The 19,699-nt window shown below is 52.7% G+C and overlaps 7 protein-coding genes across 7 annotated transcripts; 5 read left to right on the forward strand and 2 right to left on the reverse strand.

Annotated features, from left to right (window-relative positions):
* Nucleotides 1–2: 2 nt before the first annotated feature.
* Nucleotides 3–5,653, forward strand: BKA58DRAFT_421738 (uncharacterized protein). Its single transcript, XM_046172797.1, has 3 exons — nt 3–1,878; nt 1,926–4,171; nt 4,222–5,653. Exons 1-3 carry the CDS (start codon nt 366–368, stop codon nt 5,320–5,322), a joined length of 4,860 nt encoding a protein of 1,619 aa, XP_046024347.1. The 5' UTR covers nt 3–365; the 3' UTR covers nt 5,323–5,653.
* A 69-nt stretch (nt 5,654–5,722) lies between these two features.
* On the forward strand, nt 5,723–7,160 carry BKA58DRAFT_470285 (uncharacterized protein). The gene is made up of 2 exons (XM_046175183.1): nt 5,723–6,723; nt 6,779–7,160. The coding sequence occupies exons 1-2, from the start codon at nt 5,830–5,832 to the stop codon at nt 7,112–7,114; spliced, it is 1,230 nt and encodes a 409-aa protein (XP_046024348.1). The 5' UTR covers nt 5,723–5,829; the 3' UTR covers nt 7,115–7,160.
* Nucleotide 7,161: 1 nt separating this feature from the next.
* BKA58DRAFT_386904 (peroxisomal d3,d2-enoyl-CoA isomerase-like protein) lies at nt 7,162–8,411 on the reverse strand. Its single transcript, XM_046170510.1, has one exon. The coding sequence runs from the start codon at nt 8,077–8,079 to the stop codon at nt 7,243–7,245; it is 837 nt and encodes a 278-aa protein (XP_046024349.1). The 5' UTR covers nt 8,080–8,411; the 3' UTR covers nt 7,162–7,242.
* A 187-nt stretch (nt 8,412–8,598) lies between these two features.
* On the forward strand, nt 8,599–9,003 carry BKA58DRAFT_440903 (mitochondrial cytochrome c oxidase assembly factor; the record flags this gene model as incomplete). The annotated part of the gene is made up of 2 exons (XM_046173782.1): nt 8,599–8,628; nt 8,767–9,003. 2 exons carry the CDS (start codon nt 8,599–8,601, stop codon nt 9,001–9,003), a joined length of 267 nt encoding a protein of 88 aa, XP_046024350.1.
* A 217-nt stretch (nt 9,004–9,220) lies between these two features.
* On the reverse strand, nt 9,221–10,190 carry BKA58DRAFT_316768 (transcriptional regulator-domain-containing protein; the record flags this gene model as incomplete). Its single annotated transcript, XM_046167592.1, has 2 exons — nt 9,221–9,989; nt 10,036–10,190. 2 exons carry the CDS (start codon nt 10,188–10,190, stop codon nt 9,221–9,223), a joined length of 924 nt encoding a protein of 307 aa, XP_046024351.1.
* A 116-nt stretch (nt 10,191–10,306) lies between these two features.
* On the forward strand, nt 10,307–17,122 carry BKA58DRAFT_470289 (HEAT repeat protein-like protein). Its single transcript, XM_046175184.1, has 5 exons — nt 10,307–12,840; nt 12,888–15,059; nt 15,106–15,548; nt 15,596–15,714; nt 15,766–17,122. Exons 1-5 carry the CDS (start codon nt 10,393–10,395, stop codon nt 16,692–16,694), a joined length of 6,111 nt encoding a protein of 2,036 aa, XP_046024352.1. The 5' UTR covers nt 10,307–10,392; the 3' UTR covers nt 16,695–17,122.
* Nucleotides 17,123–17,316: 194 nt separating this feature from the next.
* Nucleotides 17,317–19,698, forward strand: BKA58DRAFT_195218 (major facilitator superfamily domain-containing protein). Its single transcript, XM_046165695.1, has one exon. It carries the CDS (start codon nt 17,654–17,656, stop codon nt 19,421–19,423), a length of 1,770 nt encoding a protein of 589 aa, XP_046024353.1. The 5' UTR covers nt 17,317–17,653; the 3' UTR covers nt 19,424–19,698.
* Nucleotide 19,699: the final 1 nt, after the last annotated feature.

A 19,699-nucleotide genomic window follows, 5' to 3' on the forward strand; every position in this document is an offset into this window, starting at 1 on the left:
ATGGTTGCTGTTTGGGGTGTCCCACTTGGGGCGCTAGGGCCTGTCGAACGTGTGCAGGGATCAGGTCCATGACCCCAGCGCGGCCGGGCGACTGCTACTCTCGAATTCTGGATGCTGTGCTGCTGTCTAACAAGGTCGAGTCCACTACGACGCCGCCTTCCCTCCAGGCGTGACCCGTTTCCTTCTCTCTCCACCCGCAAATGGGCTCCCCCAGCCGCCCCGCCTCTCCGCCGCCCAGCACCCATGATAGACTCGATGCGCCTGCGTCACTCGATTAACTCTCCTCTTGGGCCCTCTCCGCCGTAGTCGTCGAGCATTCGCACTCTTCACCAGGCAAAGCCCATCTGCGCCGCCGCGACCGACGCATGTCTCCGCCGGCCGACCATGTCCCCCACACGCCCGACCGCCGCTCCTCCACCCAGGCGCTCTTCACGGCCTTCCGCTCTCTGACGGGCGGCCGTCTGAAGAGCCCGACGCCGCCGCCCTCTGTCTCGTCCGCCACCAGCACGCCTGCGCGCACGCCCTCGCTGGGCACCATCCGTCCTGGCTCCGTCCCTAGCCCGCACTCAGCCGACGGTACCCTTCAGCGCATCAGCCAGGTCACTGGCCAGCGGACGGGCAAGCCTGTGACGGGCGGTCCTCCCGAGCTGCACGACCTGATAGACCAGTTGCAGCGGAATCGCCCATTTGCCGAGCGCGTCGTGGCCGTGGACAAGATATGCGACATCCTCGAGGCGTATCCGGTGCACAACATACTGGCGTTGTGGTCGGTCGCGAGCGACTTGCTCCTTCCCGAGCAGCCAGACGATGTCGCAGAGGCGGGGTACAAGCTCCTCAAGAGCTGCGCATCGCTTTCCGACCTGGCCAGCATCGAGCGCACTCTCTTTTTCGACGCCGCCTGTCTGCGCAAGAACGATCGCTATTTCGACAGGAGACTCGACGTCATCGCCACCCTCACCAACGATGGGCGCAACATTGATTCCTGCGAGTCGGGCATGGTCTCCTTTATCCTGACCTCGCTCGATAGCTGCTTCCAGGCCAGTTGCGATGCCTTCCGCGGCCTGAGGGGCAAATCCAACGGCAAGAGGAGTGCGGCCAATCCTCCTCTAGAAGTCGCCAACATGTTTCGCGCCTTCCAGTATGCCACGGATATTTGCAAGTTCAATGCCAAAGTCTTCACCGACGACGATCTGGACCTCCTGGTACGACGGACCGTCTCCATCTGCAGGGCCACGACTCATCGCCCCGATGTGGAATGTGGTGTCAAGCTGTTCGATACAATCATCACCTATGTGCATATACCCAAACAATCGCTGCGACCCTGTCTCGAAGTTCTCTGTGAAATCCACAAGAGGATCACCGATCTCCAGGATCAAGCCTGGAACACGCTGAGCAATTTGTTCAAGTCCCATGTCGGACAAGCTGCTATTTCTGAATTGCTACATTTGCTCTTGGACGGCCCGTCCCGGGAGACTCTAGAAAACGAGAGTCTTAAGAAGAAGCTAGACAGCATGTACAGGGGCACGACTTTGGTGTTGCGCCTTCTGCTTTTGGAGGATGGTCGCAACGAGCTGCCCAAGGTCCCCATGTCCTTGCTCTTCCCAGCCCTAAAAGCTTCCATCAAGACACCCGGCACCGACCAAGAGCAAATAATCATAAGTCTGATAGATGCGGTTCTGGCCCAAGAAGGCATGAGGGATCTCTTGCTTGCTGAAAGTGACTTGGGGGACATGCTACAGGTCATCCGTGTGTGCGCCGAGCGTGATGACGAGCGTGTTAGCGCCAGAGCATCCAGATCATTAGATCATGCCAGCACTGCAAAGAAGGACGTTCTTGAAAGACAAATATCACCCCATGCAGACAGTCTGTCCAATGCTGGTATGTGTACACTCAACCACAAAATTTCCCTTACTGACGAATTCCAGGCGGAGCAGAGCATGCCATCGATGTCTCTGGGTTCCATGAACGAGACGCAACATCCCATCGGGAGCTTTTCCGACGTGATCCAGAGGACGGCATCTATCAGGTGCTGGTCAAACTAGATCACATCAGCGACGCGCTCGACTTCATCCAACGCGAGAGTGTCATGGAGCTTTTCTTGCACCTGTCACATCGTGTAAGTGATGCGACCGCGGAGCGAGTGATACAGTACTTTGTAACCGGACGCTACCTCAATCCTTCCCATGCCGACTGGCTTGATCTCTGCCGTCGGCTGATCGCTGGAATCTTCAACGACGCCACAAGACCGCGCTCGCTTCGACTGCTTGTGCTCCGATCACTACGGGAAACTAACAATGCTGTCGAGATGCTGTGTTCCAGCGAGATAGTATCGCAGTCAGAAGAACTCCTTCTGGGCCGGGTTGAAACGGAAGATGACATTGAAGTCCTGCAGGAACTAGTAGATTTCGCGGTCTACGTAGCTGATCGAGAATCCACCGCCCGGTTCTCCGAGATTGTTCAAGTCTTACAGCGGCGTCTGGACCGCCCACGGAGTGCATCTACACCTTCGCTACCGTCATGGCAGTCTCACCAATTTCTTTTCAAAGAAGATGGATGCTCCCCTTGTAACGTCATTGCCACCGCCTATGTACGGCTTTTCACTCGGAGCGTGACACATTCGGCCCAAAAGACACGCATCCTTTACGAGCTCCTAAGACAAATTGCTGGAAGAGATGCATACGCGCATGATGCACGCCTTACAGCTCTCAAGTTACTCTTTCGTTTGCGCGCCGACGCTCGCCATGCCTTAATAGTCAGCTCTTCTTCGGAAGGTCAGCGGATTGCCGCGGAGCTCTGCCGCACAGAGGAAACAGCTATCGCACCAGAGAAGTTTGAAGACCCCCCGACAGCCGATCACAATAGATCAGAAGATACTTCGTCGTGGCGGGACCAACGCAAGACCTCTGGTTCAAGTCCTCGTTCTTCTCTCAATCGCCACACTGTCCGCTCGACCGCTCCAGCGGGCCGTGTATCAAAGCCGATACCTCCTTTATGGATGTACCCTGGCCCCAAAGGACTTCCCGAGGAGCCGCCATCCGACTCTAGTCGAGTCGTCTTCTCCCACATCGATGCGGAGAAATACCCTCTCAGTGATGATATCCTGGACATGGAAATCACATTGTGGCTGGAGTTGATCATCTCACTCCTACAACGACCACCCGATTGGGAGATCTATAGCTACGTACTCGTTCATCTTGGGCCTCAGCTCTCCAATCAAGCGTTGGTCCGCAGCTGTGTTGCCCAGCTCAAAATGTTACGAAACGTTCTCTGCGAACAAGTACGGAATGCGAGCTTCCACGAACCTCCGCCGCACACGCTCTTGAAAAAGGCTGATGTTGCCGTCTGCCTATTCCATATACTGACAATCATCATCAGCTACCACGAGTACTTCGAAAAGAGCGAGGAAGATGATCTTGTAAAGGCCTTTCTACAAGGAATCGTGCAGTGGGACAGAACATCAAAATGGTGCATCCACGCACTCTCAGTCTGCTGTTTCGAAATCCCGCTGTCGGTCAGCAAGTCACTCGATAGCATCGTCCAGAAGATGTCGCAAATCATCACGAAGCCAGCTACAGCGATACACATATTGGAATTCCTTACATCCTTGGCTCGTCTTCCAGAACTCTTCAAGAACTTCCGCGAAGACGAGTTCAAGCTAGTTTTCGGCGTATGCTTCCGGTACCTACAACACATACGCGACCAACGCGACCGGACAGCGAACGGGCATTCGCTACAAAGCGGGCATCGGACGTTGCGACACAGCGGCGCATCAAGAGACTTTGCGGCATCGCCCGATCCTGGGGCCAACAAGCCAAGAAGCGTCGAGGACGACCTGCCCCAGTATCTGTATTCCCTCGCGTATCACGTCATCACATTTTGGTTCATGGCGTTGAAGATGGAGGATCGCCCAAAGCAGATACCATGGATCACAAAGAATCTACACTATACCGATAGCTCCGGACGGCAGATCATGGAGGAGCAAGGACAGGTCATTCTAGACATTATGAACATGGTAGCATACACAGATCGGGATGAAACAACACGGGAGGAAAGTTCTTTCAAGCCTGGTGATGGAGAGGTGTGGAAGAAGACGTGGATTATCGGCAATGCTCTTGTGACGATAGAGACCGCTGCAAGAACCGGTGCTTCTGTTGTTACGACACGTCGGCCAGTAAGTCTTCCGACTTGTGTATTGTCAGTACATCTACTAACTGCTGGCAGTGCGGTACCCGTTTTATCAAAGTACGGCCCTTAATCACATCGCCACCACGACATCAAGTTCCGATCACTATCGGCCTCGCTTCCCAAGCATTCTATTCCGACACATATGTCGGAATTCTGCCAGACGACATCTTCCAGTCATTTTACGCCCCACTCGACCTGAGCAATCCACCCATTCCCTTACCCGATGACGAGCCGACACGCCGTGCCATTGCTGTATTCGACCGGATTGCAACGGTTGACAACTACAAAATAGGTGTCATTTATATCGGCGAGGGCCAGACGAACGAGAGAGACATCTTCATGAACGATATGGGATCCCCAGCGTATACTGCTTTCCTTAGTGACCTAGGTACATTGTGCCGTCTGAAAGGGGCGAAGTTCAATACTGGTGGTCTCGACACACGCGAAGACAGGGATGGCGAGTTTACCTATGCTTGGCGGGACCGCTGCATGGAGCTTGTCTTCCATATTCCTACAATGATGCCGACAAACCCCGATGACGATATGACATATCCAAACAAAAAGCGACACATTGGCAACGACTTTGTCAACATTATCTTCAACGACTCCGGCTTACCTTACAATTTCGACACATTCCCGTCGGACTTCAATTACGTACACATTGTCATTTCTCCAGAGTCAAGGGCCAGCTTTGTCGACCGTCGACTGGACGCAGATCCCGACGGCAGGAATCGCTACTACAAGATCCAGACCATCTCAAAGCCAGGGTTTCCCGACATATCCCCTGCCGTCGAGACCAAGATTCTTTGCGGAAAGTACCTTGCAGACTACTGCCGCCTCATGGCTATTAATGCGGTTGTCTTCGCCAGTGTTTGGTACATCCGCGAGGGTGGCGATTCCATATCGTCCTGGCGTAACCGACTTCGCGAAATTAAGCGTCTCCGAGAACGCTATGGCGCGAACGATGCTCTACCAAGCCACCCACCACCTTCATCACCTGCAGGTAGTCAGGGTTTGTCAAGTCCGCCGTCTCGCGAGCAAAACCAAATCTCGCCATTCCAGCGCATGAGTATTGCGACGCATATCACCGATGGGACTAGTCGCAGTTCCATCAGTAGCTCTTCGCACGATGTTTGATACTGTAGACCAAAAGTTGTTTGTTTCCGGTGTTGCGACAAGTCTTACACTATACATATACCCAGGGGTTTGATGACCTCACAAAAGTTTGCTGATTTTTCGGTATCATGACAAGGAGATTGAGTACTAGCATTGCGTGGAGTTGCTGGTGAGGCACAGGCCTATGTCAAAACGTTCTATTTGCTTCTACTATATTGTATACGACGAAAGACGACCGATGTTTCGGTTATGAGTTACAGAAATCAAAATCATGAGTTACGTGTCTGTAGAATATCTCAAAGACTGCATTATAGATACTTGCAGTATCAGCAGTATCAGCAGCATCGTGCACTTTTTTTTTTGACATAACAAGTAGATTGTGCCTTTCCACCAATGTCGATATGTCGTGCTTCGGCATGCATACCCACTTCAGGATGGCAGATCCCCCGCCAAGGCCTATAGTACCCGAAATCGCATCTGAGGATTCCACCTCGAGCTCGAACTTCGCAACTTTCACAACGCGACAACATGGCTGCTCCGAGACTGCCGTTCCTATGGCCTATGCTATTCCAGCCGACCAAATCCTCACGAGTAGGCGCGTCGATAACAAGAGAGCATGCATCGCCATCTGTTTCCCGCACGCGACGAGCACGTCGTCATCTCACAACTTCGCCCCGCCGATCGGAGCCACCGAGCACACAACGATATGGAAAGGCATATGAGCACGCAGCTCCAGAATTGGATCAGGAGCCCCCAAAAGAGCCTCAAGAAAAGGAGCCTACCACCAACGAGAAACCCCCGCAAGATCCCGTTCACGAACACGAAGAAGTAGAGGAAGATGCGCCAACCGCAACAACAAGCCCTGCCACACCCACTCAAGCAAGCGCAACAGAAGAAACCGCTCCGCCAACAACGCCCGCACCTGATCCTCCCAAGAAAAGCGATACGAAACCCGTCGACAGCGTCCTGCACATTCCCACCGCCGCTGAAGAAGAGTCACACAAGGCACCGCACTTGAAGACACCGCCATATGTCCACCATTTCGACACCTACGGTCTTGTGCGCAAGCTCTCGCAATCCTCGTATACCCCCGAGCAATCCATCACCATAATGAAGGCTGTGCGACAGACGCTTTTGGACAACATGGCGTTGGCGCGTAAGGAGCTCGTCAGCAAGAGTAACGTGGAAAACGAAACCTACCTCTTCCGAGCTGCGTGCAGTGAATTGAAAACGGAGATAGGCAACGCGAAGAAAGGCGAGATGGAGAGGATGCGCACAGAAAGAGGGCAGTTGCAACACGAGGTCGATATTCTAGGACAGAGATTAGGACAGGAGACGACTCATCTTCGAGACGAGCTTAAGGGGCTTTTCGATGACAGGAAGATGGCTGTTAGGCAGGAGCAAAGGGTCATGGAGACTAAGGTATGTTCAATCCGCTTCCTCACCGGCGCAACCTCCTAACATGATTGTTCCTTAGATCCAAGAACTCAACTACAAGATCACCGTCGCCCTCAACTCTGACGCGCGATCCGAGGTTGAAGGTGTCCGCTGGGTGCTCACCCGCCGCGCTGCCATCACAGTCGGTGTTAGTGCGTTCATGCTTTTCGTTGCGCTACGGTATACGAGCTACGTGCAGCACCAGCTGCAGGAAGAGAAGAGGAATAAACCGCCGCCGCATCGACCGAGTCCATTGGAGAGTTTGGCAGACAACACCACAACGGCCAGTAGACCGGTTGTCATTCCTGCAAGTCCTAGCCAAGAGGATGCGCTGGGCGGAGAGCTTCTGGCTACCGAGGGTGTGTCGTTAGGCTAGGCACCATAGCATCAGGAAATGTTGATTCCAAATGTTAATGAGGCAGATGTCTCCAGATCCGCAATGTCCTACTCTTGCGATGTTTCATTCGCGCTACATGTGATACTATATCCCTTTCATTTCAAAGCCTACAACTTATGCTTCTTCTCCCCACTCGCCAACCGCGCAAACTCCTTCTGCGGCACGCCCTTCAAAAACCTCTGCAAGCCCCCCATCACCTCCTCCACGCCCTGCCGATCCAACGCCTCCCTATACGGCTTCTGAATCAACTCTTTGATAAGCACCAGACTCTCGCTGTTGAGATGATCACCCAATCTCTCCTCAACCTCCTTCCTGACCTCTCCAAGGAACTTGTCACTGTAGCTTTCATCCTTGACATCGACGCCAGCGTTGATGACTTTGTTGACGAAGCCTGTGGCTACCAGTTCATCGCACGTGATGCGTTTCGACATGATGAGCGCCTCATTCGCCTTCGAAATGCCCAGTCGTCGCACAAATCCTATACTCGCATTCCCCTCTGCCACCAAGCCCAGCGACGAAAACGGCGTAAGCAGAAACGTGTGAGGTGCCGCATACACGAAATCCGAAAACGCGATCAGCGCCGCGCTCAATCCAACTGCAGGTCCATTCAGCGCCGTGATGAGTATCTTGGGGTGTGTGTAAAACGCATGTGTGATGTGCAGGTTGTTGGATACAAAGGACTTTAAGTACTGGTGGCGCTCGTCGATGGCGCTGCTGTCGGTTGTGGAGCCAAACGTTACGTCTGCGCCTGCGCTGAAAAAACGGCCGCGGCCTGTGAGGATGGTAATGTAGATGTCGTCTCGGGCAGCGACCTCGTTCATGGCGCGTGCGAGCAGGTAGTAGGTGTCTGCATCGAGGGCGTTTAGCTTTTTGGGCACGTTGAGGGTTATTATGGCGGTTTTGCCGGAGTAGGTGAGGAGAATGGGGGAGTTTGGGTCGGACATGATGGATGGATGGATTTGCGTGTTTGGTTGGAGATTGGAGAGTTGAGGTGTTGGTTATGGTGTTCAAGCTGGACGTATTCTTGGGTGAGACGTTGGTTATGTTAGTTGGAGTGCTTGGGAGATTCTTAGTTGAGATGTCAGTGAGCCGAGGCTAGAATGCGGAGACGGGATAGGCATTGTTAAGACAACCGAGCGCGACAGAATGGATTGATGGGGTGTAGCAGTTGGTCTTCACTGCCTGATGGAGACAAGAATACAGCTTCGGTGTTGGAGTAGCTTGGGGTCAGACCCGGTTCACAGGATTCCAAGTTGCAGGCACATGTGAAGGTCACGGCTTCCCCAGCTTCGAAGTGGGGGAACGCGCGTGGAGGTAGGGCTGACGATTAGATCTAACCTCTTATCGCCGAACCATCACCGATCAGATCTGCGAAACTTCGACTTCATCATCACTCCACTCAAGCGCGAAAGTCTCCGGAGTGCGCCGCAAATACCACACGACGTCGACTATATACCGCAAAGATGGGAGGCCCCAACCTCGAAGTGTTCAAGGTACGTAGAGGAGATTTCTACAGCGCCTCGCGCATCTCTGTCGAAAGCGACTACACCAATAATTCCACTTGCATTCCACTTGCATTCGGCTCAAACCAAACCTGACGCTCTCGCACACGCACTGACCAGACCTACCAGTTCGGAATGTACATCCTCTTCCCAATCAGCATCATGTACTACTTCGGCACGAACCTCGACGGCAAGTTCACTGTTCCCGATTTCTGGCCCAAGCCAGGCCAAACGCACAAGATTCCGTACGATAGAGATGAGATTGCGAAGGAATTGGAGAGACTGAAGCAGCGAAATTTGGAGAACAAGAGGAGGAGGGAGGAGCAGGAGAGGTTGAGGGAACTGGGCACCGGCAGAGAGGAGTAAAGAGGGCCGAGACAAGCACAATAGATGCACACGAACATCACCCTACGACAGGCACCGAGCCACGAACACGAACGAACGAGAAGTCACGATCTGAGGTGGTGGATATTTGCTGAGAGATACCAAGCGCGAAGACACAGCTCGTTCTGCGCCGCTATTGGCGTTATTGTACAATACTGTATACTACAAATGTACACCATACTGGGGAGTCAGACAGAGATCACGCGGTGGCTTTACCTCTGATCTCCTCCCAGACATCATCTCCTATGCTTCCCTTGGTCCAATTCATATACACGCCCTGTACACCCTGCACTTCCTGCAGCTCATCCAAGAAGCTGCCCAACTCTTTAGCTGCGCCCTCGTCCTCCAAAGGCACCTTTGTATCCTCATTAGGGTCATAGATGATTTCGCTCTCCTCGATTTCTAGGTCTAGCTCCTTCGCTAGTCTCTCTGCCGTCTTGTTCGTCAACGCAGGCTCAGTGTATAACACGACTCTTCCCTCGGCGTCTTCGTCTACATCTAGCACGCCGGCTTCAAGGGCTGGCTCTAGCACCTCGTCCACGCCTACCCCATCTTTCTTCCGTATTATTATCCGTCCCTTCTTTTCAAACATGAAAGCTACGGTGGAGACGCTGCCGCCTGCCTCTTTTATCAGGAGTCGTAGGTCGGCTAAGGTGCGCAGCTTGTTGTCTGTTTGGCATTCTATTATTGTGGCGATGGAGGGCGGCAAGATGGCTTCGAGCAAGAGTGATTCGAGAGCGGCGCCTGATGCGGAGAGGCCCTGTCCACGGGCTATTGCTGCTTCAATAGAGGCTTTTGGTACGGCAGACTTCTTCGCGGTGGAGATTGCGAGGGCGAGGCGGGGGTTCATGTCGGGATTCGCGCCAGCGAGCTTGACGGCGTTGGTGATATCGCGGGTCATGATAGACCGTTGCTTGGACTTGCCAGCGTCGTTTTTGGCTTTGTCATGTTTGATAGAAGACCACTTGCTGTAGTATGTTAGCTGTGTGCCATTGGATTCCGAGTACGACGTACGAGTGGCCTGATTGTAGATTTGGGGTGGTGCTCAGGCATCGCACCTGCTCTTGTATGCGCCACTGTCTCGGGCGAGAGAAATATCTACATGAGCAGCATGTCGCATTCTCCTTGGAAATAGCGGATGAGACTGCACGACGAAACGGGACAGACATGGGGACTGATATGGGTTGTTAACTCCCAGTAGTACAAAAGTTGGAGATGCGTGCCTGCCAAGACGGGGGTCCGCAACTCCCACATGCATCCACCGGCATCTCCACACTGGACATCTGTCACGTCGAGACTCCCTACGACATGAGCAGCCGAATGCGATAACTGCGATAACTAGACCGACGTCGCGCGATCCCCTCACCAACCATGGCAGCAGACGAGCCAGCCGCGGACAAAGGCCCCTCCAACCCTGAACTCGACATCAAGAAGCTCCACGCGCTACCTTCGGAGCAGCAAGACCTGTACTTGCTGACCTTCAGCTCTGATCTCGCCCGCCATGTGGCTTCCTTAGATGGCGACGGCGCCTCGGCCCACCAGATATACATCAAGAAGGAGATATTCCAGATCGTCAATCTCGCGTCCCCCGCCCCCACACGAGTGATCCGAAACAACCTGGGACGAGCAATTGCGGGCATATTTGAGAAGGGAGACAGGAAGCTGCTGTTTGAGTCTATCAATGATTCCGTCGGCATAATCAACGCGGCAGGAAAGAGCGAGAAAGATGTTAGGACGAAGCACGCAGCTGTGCATTGCTTGGGCGCCATCTTCGAGGCAGCAGGGGATAGTGCTATAGGGCTGTCTCCACTGGCTGTCAAGTCGCTGCTGGGCCTTGTCAAATTCTCGCAGAACTACACCGGACTACGAGCGGCAGTATTCAAGGCTGTGGGCAAGGTCTTCAAAGGCGTTAGCTCGCACGCCGATGAACTCATTGCGAGAGATGCCTGGAAGCAGGCGCGCAATGCTGGCAGCGACAAATCATACCTCGTTCAGACAGCGGTATTCTATTGTCTGGAACAACTACTCCGGCACACGACCTTTTTCGACAATTCGAACGACTTCGATAAATTGCAGAATGTGGCTTGGAAAGCGATTGATAGTCCTTCATCATCCGTGAGGCGCGCTGTTGCTTCGTGCATCAGCGCTGCGCTGGTAAAGAACTACTCTGAGAACGCGCCAGTTGAACTTCCCATCCTGGGCATTACCCGTTCGTCGACCGCGCAGAAGAAAAAGAAGAATAGAAAACCGGGCGATGACGACGGTGACGATGTGGTTATGGAACGCTCAGAGTCCCCGGCACCCAAGAAGTCGGCTTACCAACTCTCGTTCACTATTGCGAGTCTTCTTAAATTGCTAGCGACACAGTACTGTCGGCCTCAGACTGGCAATCGCGCACGAGCTGGAATTGCCATGTGCTACATCAAGACCATCAAGGGGCTGGGCGAGCAGATCGTCGAGACCAAGTATCCAGAGATCGCGCGCAGTTTATTCACGGACATTCTCAGCAACAATGTCATCGTACAAAATCGCTACCGCACACTTAGCACTAGGAAGTTCGTCGCCGTCATACTGGAAACAGTCATAGGTCGCGAGATGCTTGGAGAATCTGGCCAACTTAATGCGGCAAGGTTCTTGGTCAACGAGATATTGAAAGACTACCCCCAGGCGCTCAAGGAACGACCAGAGCCAACGAAGCAGACTTTGATCGGAGCCTTGAGTACGCTATCCTCACTCTTCAATAGTTTGGGATCGGCCACAAACGTCATTGCGGACTCCTGTCGCGATGCCCTGCTCCAGGTCTTACAGCATCCGAGTTACACAGTTCAGGTGACCGCTTCCGCCTGTCTGCGCTCTTTTGTGCTTGCATGTCCTCTTCAGTTGCTTCCAGCGGTCACGATTTGTATGAACAGCGTCAACCGAGAACTTGGCCTCCTTGCCGGGCCAAGGCAATCACCCAGGAAGTGCGTCGGTCTGGCTAATGGCCTTTCTGCTGTACTCAGCACGTCCACGTCTCAACCACTCCATGGCTCCGTAGATGTAAACTCGAGAGTACTTCAACAAGCCACTTCACTACTCAAATCCGCGAGCAACTCAGATCTAAGGATTGGATCTACCCAGATTCAGGTCGCATGGATCCTGATCGGAGGCTTGATGACTCTCGGCCCGAATTTTGTTAAGATACATCTTTCCCAGCTGCTCCTGTTGTGGAAGAATGCGCTACCAAAACCGCTGAACAGAGACAATATGGTGCAAAGGAACTACTTGGAACTCTGCTTCCTAGCACATGTTCGGGAGTGCGCTTTAGGCTCTATCCTGACCTTCTTGGAGTTCAACAGCCGCATTTTGACGCTTGACGTTACCAAACGGCTGGCTGCGATGCTGCAAAATACAACAATGTTTCTGAACACCTTGCCAGCTAAGAAGACGACGGATGATATGTCTCAACGTCTGTCACCCGCCCTTCAACTTCACGACTTCGATCTCATGGTACGAAGGAGAGTTCTTCAATGTTACACTAAACTTGTGGAATTGAGCCCGGCAAGCAGCCATGAGGTGTTACTTCAGACAAATTTGTTACCTTTCGCCATTGCATCGTTCGCAGAGCCGGACAACTATACCACAAGCTCGTTCAGTACCGCAATCGCAAGTGCTGCAGGAACGTTCGAAAGCATATGGGAGGTGGCTGACAACCATGGCTTCGGTGTTACTGGACTGGTGCGCGGTTTCGACATCACCCCTCTCCCTGGAGAGCAAGAGACGGGTACCCACCATCACTGGCTCACGAGGCATGGGCCTGAGTCGATTATTGACCGCACGGTATGTATCCGCTAGTTTCTGCGGAGATCGTTATTGACGCAGACCAGCTTCTGTCACCCATCTGCGGTGCTCGTGAACACGATTCGATATCGTTATACATTAGGACATCAGACGAGAGTCATGAGCTTCCTGACCCACCAGCGACTGAGGTTGTCAACTCGGCACTTCAGTTGTTTGCGATCTGCCTACCACTCCAGACTGCTAGGATCCAAGAAAGCATCTTGGAGCAGATGACATCCTTCTTATCTGCAAGTAGCCTGCAGCGCGATATCAACAGAAAGACTGCCATGATGGTCAATATTGCATATGCGGTGCTGTCTGCTCTGAAGGTTGCAGTCAAGGAGACCCGCTCGGCTCCAGGAAGCCTGAAAGGACCAGCGGTCGAGAAGGTTATGCAGGATCTGTTGCATCTTTTTGTTATTCTCCCCGATCCATTCATTCGCAACCTTGCCGGTGAAGCATTGGGACGTCTGTGCAATAGCTCTGGAAACGCCCTCACGACTATCGAGGTCAATTATCTGGTCGACCAGATTGTTGCTAACCGGGAACCCAATGCTCGTTCCGGTTATGCTGTCGCGCTTGGCTGTATTCACTCTCAGCTCGGCGGCATGGCTGCTGGCTTCCATCTCAAGAACATACTCGGAATACTAATGTCGCTCGGCAACGATCCCCATCCAGTCGTGCACTTCTGGGCCATCGACAGCCTATCAAGAGTTGCTGACTCCGCCGGTCTCTCTTTCTCCAGCTACGTCACCAGTACGCTCGGCATGCTAGCGCAACTGTATGCTTCTGACACACACAATGATGAGTCGATATCTCCTGCATACTCAAACATTGAGATAGACATACCCACCCCTGCCGTAATCGCGCGATGCGTTGACAGCACGATCAACGTACTTGGACCGGACCTACAGGATGTTGCAAAGGCAAGGGATCTGATCATGACGCTTGTAGGCCTCTTCCAAAGCGATGCGGATGAGTTGATTATCATCGAGAGTCTGCGTTGCCAGGAACACGTTTCGCTATACGCCCCGGGCCACATGGAGTTCTCGGCCTACGTGAAACAATTACAACGGGCGGTTGAAAGCAGCTCGACACAAATTCGAGACATGGCTATCGACGGTTTACATAATCTTATGAGGCGCAACACGGAAGAAGTCATACGCGCTGCTGATTCTGGACTAGAGGATCAGTTGTGGCATGTCCTCGATCGTGATTCTGAGCATGAAGTGGTGCGAAACATCATCCGCAATTGGTTACATCAGACAGGCTTATCAGATACTGCGACGTGGGTGCAACGATGCCACTCAGTACTCACGAAAACGAAGAAGGTCGAGACGCAAGACAAGATCGAATCGAAGCCAAAAGCAGGGGCGACTGATCTGCAGGACGAGGAAGTTGCAGGCTTTGCATCAGCGTCTAATGCGCCAGGAGCTGAGGCTGGAGATGGTGCCCAAGTCAGTCAGGAACTGCTCAAGTGGCAAGTGCGAACATTTGGTATGGATTGCTTGAGCGAGCTCGTTGCGATGGTGAGCAAAGAGGCTACATTCCGAGAAGAATCACCTTGCGTCATGGCCTTGCAGCAAAGGGTTGCTGATGTTGTGCGCATCGCTTTCTCTGCATCTACAGCCGGTGTAGTACAGCTGAGGATCCGCGGTTTGAAGATCATTGACCAAGTGCTCAAGCTATTCGGCAAGACACCCGACCCCGACTTCGCCGAAGTCACCTTGCTTGAGCAGTACCAGGCTCAAATCGGTTCAGCTCTTACCCCAGCATTTGCAGCAGATTCATCGCCCGAGCTCGCCGCTGAAGCGGTCAACGTATGCGCCACATTCATTGCTACCGGAATCGTTACAGATGTAGATCGAATGGGCCGTATCCTCAAATTACTCGTCTCAGCGCTTGAAAACTTCTCTAGCGAATCCGAAACCGCAGCAATCGGCGATCTTAAAGGACTCAGCTCGAACGCTCAAGTCATGGTCAAAATGGCAGTCTTCTCGGCTTGGGCAGAACTGCAAATTGCGAGTGCTGAGCAAAGCTACTTGGTGGATGTATTGAAGCCACACATCGCAAGGTTGACCCCTCTTTGGCTAGCTTCGTTACGGGAGTATGCCCGTCTAAGGTTCGAGCCTGACATTTCCTCTTCCATGGGTTCCGCCTCTCTATCTGGTAGTCTGGACACAATATATGCAGCGCTCAATCGTGAGACGCTTCTGAAGGTATGTTTGGTCGCCGAAAACCTTAATCATTGCTAACAAAGTGCAGTTCTACCAAGATACCTGGCTCAACCTTGTAGATGCCATTGCCAGCCTTATCGACGAAGACAGCGAGTTTGTGTTTGACGCTCTAGATGGCAAGACCGAATTGTCGGAATCTACCCCCAATGGGAAGTCTGATCATATCAACTACCGCGATGAGCCTGTCGCTTTCTTTTTTGTCCTCTTCGGTCTCGCGTTCGAGGCCTTAGCAGGTCGCCCAGGTGATCTACAAGCGTCTAAAGAGCAAATACTGGAGATATTGCAGGCACTGAAGAAGATTCTGCGACCTTCAGTATCCGGTCATGCAATCTACCGAGAAGTTGTGTTTTCCGAAACGATGGACATGCTAGATCGGCTCGTGCTCACTGAAGGCTTAACGGTACAAACAGTCATCGTCGAGATCACACGGAACCTGTGTCTTGGCCATCCATCTGCACGCAGAGACCAAGGGTAAGGACACCCCCAAAGCTCTACACTTAGCTTGCTGATATTGATAGAACTACCGCCGCGGATGAACATATTTCCGAAGACATTGATCAGCTATTCGAATTGACCAAGATCATGGTGCTAGTCCTGTCCGGACTTGTGCCTGGGCTAGAAGATAGCAAGGCCAAGGGTATGTTGGTTTCAATATCGCATCATAATCAGTCACTAATCTCACTCCTAGCGCGCCACGAGATGAATGAAGAGGCGGTCGCTCTACTGACGACGGCGCTTTCCGCCCTCGTAGATGCCGCGCAAGTCTTCCCATCGATCATTAAGGCTGACCTTCACGCTTGCATCCTACACATCTTCGCGACCATACTAAGCACTGGGGCATGCCAAACCACAGTCATTCCTCAGGCACTTCCAATCTTCAAGCGCTTCATCACCAGTCTCGCACCGCATGCCGAAGGGACGGATGACACAAGCAAGCAACTACGCGCAACATTAGCGCGCTTCCTCGCTATTCTCAGATATGCACAGCAGCGTGAGTTTGATGCTGCTCTTGCGTGCGAGAAGAACACCGTTCTTGCGACTACAATCTTACTGAGTTCCGCCGCCTCTGCCTTCTCTCCTGATGATCCGCTTGTCAAGCGCTTCATCGACGACCTGTTCGACTGTCTTGGCACGGTAACAACAAGCAAGGTAGCAGCAGGTTGCTGTCGCTCACTTCTGCTTCTACCCAAGAAGGGCGCTCTTGAGACGAGCCTTGCTAAACTCATCCTTCCTCCAACGCTATCTTTCTTGGTAAAGCCCTCCGATGTAGAGGGTCTTGACGACTCTCGCACGACGCTCGCACAAACTCTTGTCACATTCATTTCCACGCTACCACAACCGCCACAGCGCCAGACTGCGACCAAGATCATCATACCTGCGCTGTTGACAAGAGCGCAGAAGGAGCCCAAGGCCAGCCAAGAAATTGCGGCGCGCTTACTGGAGATCGCTAGTGCGGATCAGCAGGCATTTAGGGGCGTGGTGACTGGGCTGAATGCCGACCAGAGGAGTTTCATGGAGGGCGTACTGAAGAGTGGGCAAGGGCCGAGAAGGCAGGAGGTTAGTAGAGAGGATGACGGTATGCCAAAGATCGCGCTCAAGATGGACTTTGGCTCATAAGGCACGTTGTACTTTGTACGGCGTTGATCTTGTAGGTGGATTCCAGCTCTCGCTACATTCTCTTCAATGCGCGGTTGACTTTTCTGATCTGGATGCTCAGCTTACTACATGTCAGCAAGAGAAGGAGCGTGCGCTGCGCGGGTCACATGCATGCATAGGCTCTATTGAAGGACAAAAGCCCACCATGAACACGGTCTGTGTTGTAGGTAATGCTTATTGGTCGCTCTCTCTGGCGATTGTTGGCTTTGTGCGCATCTTCAGGCTGGACAGGAAGTCATGGTTGAGCACATTAGAGCTAATTCCTGCAACGGGGCGTTCGAGCTAGACGCATTCCGGCGAGTTGCAGATCAGAAGCATGTAAGCCACATGGTGGCATTATACTCTCACCATGCAATAACGTTCGATGTTGGATCTTGACCAGTACTTACCGTGGCTGCCTACCCGTGGTGTGAGGAGTGAGCAGGTGTTATTGGTAGGACATTTCCGAGCCTCCGGGAGACGGCTCACCACCGCTGCTCTCGGAAGGGGCTGCGGGTATCACAGAACTACGCCTTCTCAATTCCGTCGCCAAGCTGACGACCCAATTTTCATGTGGGTTACATGTCGCGACCCGTCCCTTGGAGAAGGTATGAGCAAGAAAACGCCACGCCTGCGATTCACGTCTGATCCTGCCGGTCGGTGTCTTTGCCTGTTCAGGTGTTGCTCGCCACAAAATAAGTGGACAGCCAGACAGATGTACGAGATATCTTATCGGCTTACGGTCGTCTCGATCTTTTCGGAGTATTCCCAGTTCCTTTATCTTCCGCCGCAGTCTCAGTGCTAAGACTCTGGATGTTCTCTCTACTGCAGGCCTTTTCACTCTTTCCCTAACTCTCTGCCTCCAGAACTATTACTCTCGTTCCTTGCTCAGCGAGACTTCAGACCCCATCAACTTGCCAACAACGCCCAAGGACGGCGCCATGTCGCACGACCCCGAAGTCGAGCACAAAGCGGCTCTTAGCCAAGTCCACGATGTCCCCCACGAAAGTTCGCATGGATCGGAGAAAGACGCAGGATATCCCAATAATACCCTAGATGGCGACAACACTGTTGATACCAACTTCCAGGCTGGTGTTCAAGATATCGAGGCCGTTACTCTTTCCTGGACGACCGGAGCGCTGGTGACTGCCTACATTCTCATATGGATGGTGTACTTCATCCAAGGCTTGGTTGGAGGAATCAGCGGCGCTCTACTACCCTACGTAACCTCTTCCTTCGCCCTCCACTCCCTCACTCCTACCACCAGCGTTCTGAGCTCTGTCATTGGAGGCGTGACGAATCTCAGTATAGCCAAGGTCCTGGACGTTTTCGGCCGCCCGCAGGGATTCCTTCTCTGCTCCATACTCGCCACTGTTGGGCTTGTTATGTCGGCTGCTTGCAACAATGTTGAGGCATACGCTGCGTCGCAGATCTTCTACACCGTCGGCATCAATGGTGTTGGATATAGTCTAAGCGTATTCGTCGCAGACACGACAACGTTGCGCCACCGAGGTCTTGTTCAAGCTCTGGCTGCCTCGTCCTCTTTGATCACAGCCTGGTTGGGCGGGCCAATCTCTACGGCATTCCTTAACGGAGCCGGCTGGCGTTGGGCCTTTGGCATGGAAAGCATCCTCGTCCCGGCGGTCACTCTTCCTCTGTTTGGTCTCTTCACCTATTATTACTTCAAGGCGAAGAAGCAAGGCCTGGTACCTCAGCGGTCGAGTGGACGCACATCCTGGGAGTCATTCAAGTACTACATGCGCGAGTTCGATGCTGTTGGTCTTTTCACGCTATCTACTGGATTCGCCTTCTTCCTTCTGCCCTTCAATCTCTACACTCTGCAAGCTAAGGGATGGGACTCACCCATGATCATCTGCTTTCTCGTCTTCGGTATCGTCTTATTGATTCTGTTCGGAATCTGGGAGCGATTCTTTGCTGAGATCTGCTTCATCCCCTGGAACCTACTTCTGGATCGCACTGTTGCTGGGTCATGTCTCTTGTCCTTTGCTCTCTTCTTCAGCTATATGTGCTGGAGTTTGTACTTCACCTCCATCCTGCAAGTCGTCAACAACCTCAGCGTTACGCATGCCAGCTACATTATGTCGACCTACAGCGTTGGCGGCTATATCTTCGCTGCCCTTGTCGGTGGCTTCATATCCTATACTGGAAGGTTCAAACCAGTCACTCTCTTCTTCTCAATCCCTATGGTGGTACTCGGAACTGCACTACTCATTCACTTCAATCAGCCCACGGACAAGATTGGTTATATCGTCATGTGCCAGATCTTTGCCGCGTTTGGTGGTGGTGTGATGACGATCACAGCCGAGATTGCCATCCTGGCCGCAGTCAAGGAACAGCAATACTTCGCTGTCGCCATCGCCCTGGTTTCAATGTGTGGAGGTGTTGGTGGAGCCATTGGACTAACGGTCTCCTCTGCAATTTGGCAAGACGTGGTCCCCAAGAAGCTTATGGAGTATCTTCCGGCGGAAGAACTTCCAAACTTCTTGATGATATACGCGGACATCACGACTCAGCTGTCGTACCCAGTTGGATCACCCACTCGTTTGGCGGTACAGAGGGCTTACGGAGATGCACAAAGATATCTGTTCATTGCAGGTACTGCTGCATGGATCATCGGTATAGCTGGCGTGCTCATGTGGCGAAACATCGACGTTATTGGCATGAAGCAAACAAAGGGCCGTGTATTCTAAGCCACATCAACATCTCGACACAGCTGTTGTTAAAAAAGCGGGAAATCATTCTTCCAGCGTTTTTGTCTTGGAAGCAAACAATCTGAGACCTACAGTACCTGATTCACCATGTATTGGAGACCTCTCTCTTTAATTCTTGTTACATTGGCGAGTCGCCCGTATACTTTGTATTATCGTAACCTCTTCTCATCGTTGATGTATTGTTGCGCGCTTGCCAGAAAAACGCCGGATGCATGATATGCAAACTCATGAAATCCTCCCAAGTTCCTCATATAT

This window comes from Alternaria rosae (genome assembly GCF_020736505.1).
Source record: "Alternaria rosae strain MPI-PUGE-AT-0040 chromosome Unknown BKA58scaffold_6, whole genome shotgun sequence".
NCBI lineage: Eukaryota > Fungi > Ascomycota > Dothideomycetes > Pleosporales > Pleosporaceae > Alternaria > Alternaria rosae.

What these genes read in the sequence shown, in the direction of transcription:
- BKA58DRAFT_386904 (XM_046170510.1), bottom strand. Translation starts at nt 8,079, where the DNA reads ATGTCCGACCCAAACTCCCCCATTCTCCTCACCTACTCCGGCAAAACC.
- BKA58DRAFT_470285 (XM_046175183.1), top strand. Translation starts at nt 5,830, where the DNA reads ATGGCTGCTCCGAGACTGCCGTTCCTATGGCCTATGCTATTCCAGCCG. An exon ending in AAAGGGTCATGGAGACTAAG is followed by an intron (nt 6,724 to 6,778) that starts GTATGTTCAATC and finishes ATTGTTCCTTAG; the next exon opens with ATCCAAGAACTCAACTACAA.
- BKA58DRAFT_470289 (XM_046175184.1), top strand. Translation starts at nt 10,393, where the DNA reads ATGGCAGCAGACGAGCCAGCCGCGGACAAAGGCCCCTCCAACCCTGAA. An exon ending in AGTCGATTATTGACCGCACG is followed by an intron (nt 12,841 to 12,887) that starts GTATGTATCCGC and finishes GACGCAGACCAG; the next exon opens with CTTCTGTCACCCATCTGCGG. An exon ending in AGAAGATAGCAAGGCCAAGG is followed by an intron (nt 15,715 to 15,765) that starts GTATGTTGGTTT and finishes TCTCACTCCTAG; the next exon opens with CGCGCCACGAGATGAATGAA.
- BKA58DRAFT_195218 (XM_046165695.1), top strand. Translation starts at nt 17,654, where the DNA reads ATGTCGCACGACCCCGAAGTCGAGCACAAAGCGGCTCTTAGCCAAGTC.
- BKA58DRAFT_421738 (XM_046172797.1), top strand. Translation starts at nt 366, where the DNA reads ATGTCTCCGCCGGCCGACCATGTCCCCCACACGCCCGACCGCCGCTCC. An exon ending in AGACAGTCTGTCCAATGCTG is followed by an intron (nt 1,879 to 1,925) that starts GTATGTGTACAC and finishes GACGAATTCCAG; the next exon opens with GCGGAGCAGAGCATGCCATC. An exon ending in TTGTTACGACACGTCGGCCA is followed by an intron (nt 4,172 to 4,221) that starts GTAAGTCTTCCG and finishes AACTGCTGGCAG; the next exon opens with TGCGGTACCCGTTTTATCAA.